General features: G+C 44.1%; 1 protein-coding gene across 1 annotated transcript; it reads right to left on the reverse strand.

Annotated features, from left to right (window-relative positions):
* Positions 1–201: 201 nt before the first annotated feature.
* Positions 202–926, reverse strand: LOC110675471. The gene is made up of 2 exons (XM_021840590.1): positions 726–926; positions 202–598 (listed from the first exon to the last, which is right to left on the reverse strand). Exons 1-2 carry the CDS (start codon positions 750–752, stop codon positions 299–301), a joined length of 327 nt encoding a protein of 108 aa, XP_021696282.1. The 5' UTR covers positions 753–926; the 3' UTR covers positions 202–298.
* Between the last annotated feature and the right edge of the window lie 223 nt (positions 927–1,149).

Raw genomic sequence — 1,149 nt, forward strand, 5'->3', positions numbered from 1 at the left:
AAAACTGAGTAGTGATGCTCATAGATCATAGAACACTAAGCTGAGAAGTAGACTATGTCGCAATTGGTGGAAGAGTACAACTACAATGGAAAATGAACCTACAACTACATTGGAAAATGTATTTGATACTTCAAATACTGGATATATTAAATAACAATGCATCAAGAATCTCAGAAAATTTTTATTTATTGTAACATACGCTTATAGAAAAAAAACAACTATCAGTCTAAAATGTAATTTTGGTTCTAAAGAAGCAGTGAAAACTTTGTACTGACAAGTAAAGCTTAGCCTCCTAGCATCAATATCTTATTCTATTCTTATACTGCAGCTGTGCCACTTCTCGTGACTGCTTCGGTTTCCCCAAATGGATGGCCACCAATCGTTCGCCAGTTCGCATCGGCATAGCTGCTTCCTCCTCAAAAATCACATCTCTTACTTTGTCCAGAACCTTACTGTCAAGGTTCAGCCCTTCGGACGATTTCAGTCCCAGCAACACTCGTTCGTATTTCCCATAGCGGTCTTCTTCCGATTCGAGATTGTAAGTGCGGGGTACTCCGCTGTAGCCTTGACCCAGAGCCACTACCGCCAGCAAAAGCACCTACAGGAAAAAAAAACAACATCATATTACACGATACTCTTCAATCAGCCAATTTAGCCACCGTTCAGCGCTCGATAATAGTGAGAGGCTTTTGATGACTGATCGACCTTCCTCCGGGCTTACTTACCACCGCAGTGCTCGCTATTTGTCTCATTTGGCTCGAAGTTGGAAGTTTCGTACGCTCACACGTTCCTTCTGGCACGCGACCGTTCCGTTTGCTGCAAAGATCTAAATGGCCGGCCAAAAGTATCACTTATTCGCTTTTATATCAATGCTGCGCTGGGAGTGCAATCGACTTCTGCGCTGCCTGCGGTTGGCAAAAGAACTCCGCAGAAGTATCATCTTTTGCCGGCAGCGATCGAAGCTGCCACTCGCCGGCATCATGCGTATACCTATGTGAAAACCATTATCAGCCACCGGTGGTGTACTAGGTTTGCTGTCTAGGACTACTCATGTAGGTAGCAGCAGCAGCAGGGTGTTAACGATTGCGGCAACTCCTACAGCCTCTTGCAGCGGTTCAAGTGTTTATACACACGACACAATAAAATTTA

This window comes from Aedes aegypti, chromosome 2 (genome assembly GCF_002204515.2).
Source record: "Aedes aegypti strain LVP_AGWG chromosome 2, AaegL5.0 Primary Assembly, whole genome shotgun sequence".
In the NCBI taxonomy this organism is placed as follows: domain Eukaryota; kingdom Metazoa; phylum Arthropoda; class Insecta; order Diptera; family Culicidae; genus Aedes; species Aedes aegypti.

Excerpts from the sequence above, each read along its gene's own strand:
- LOC110675471 (XM_021840590.1), bottom strand. The coding sequence starts at position 752 with ATGAGACAAATAGCGAGCACTGCGGTG. Across the intron at positions 599-725 it reads AAATAGCGAGCACTGCGGTG|GTGCTTTTGCTGGCGGTAGT; the intron begins GTAAGTAAGCCC and ends TTTTTCCTGTAG.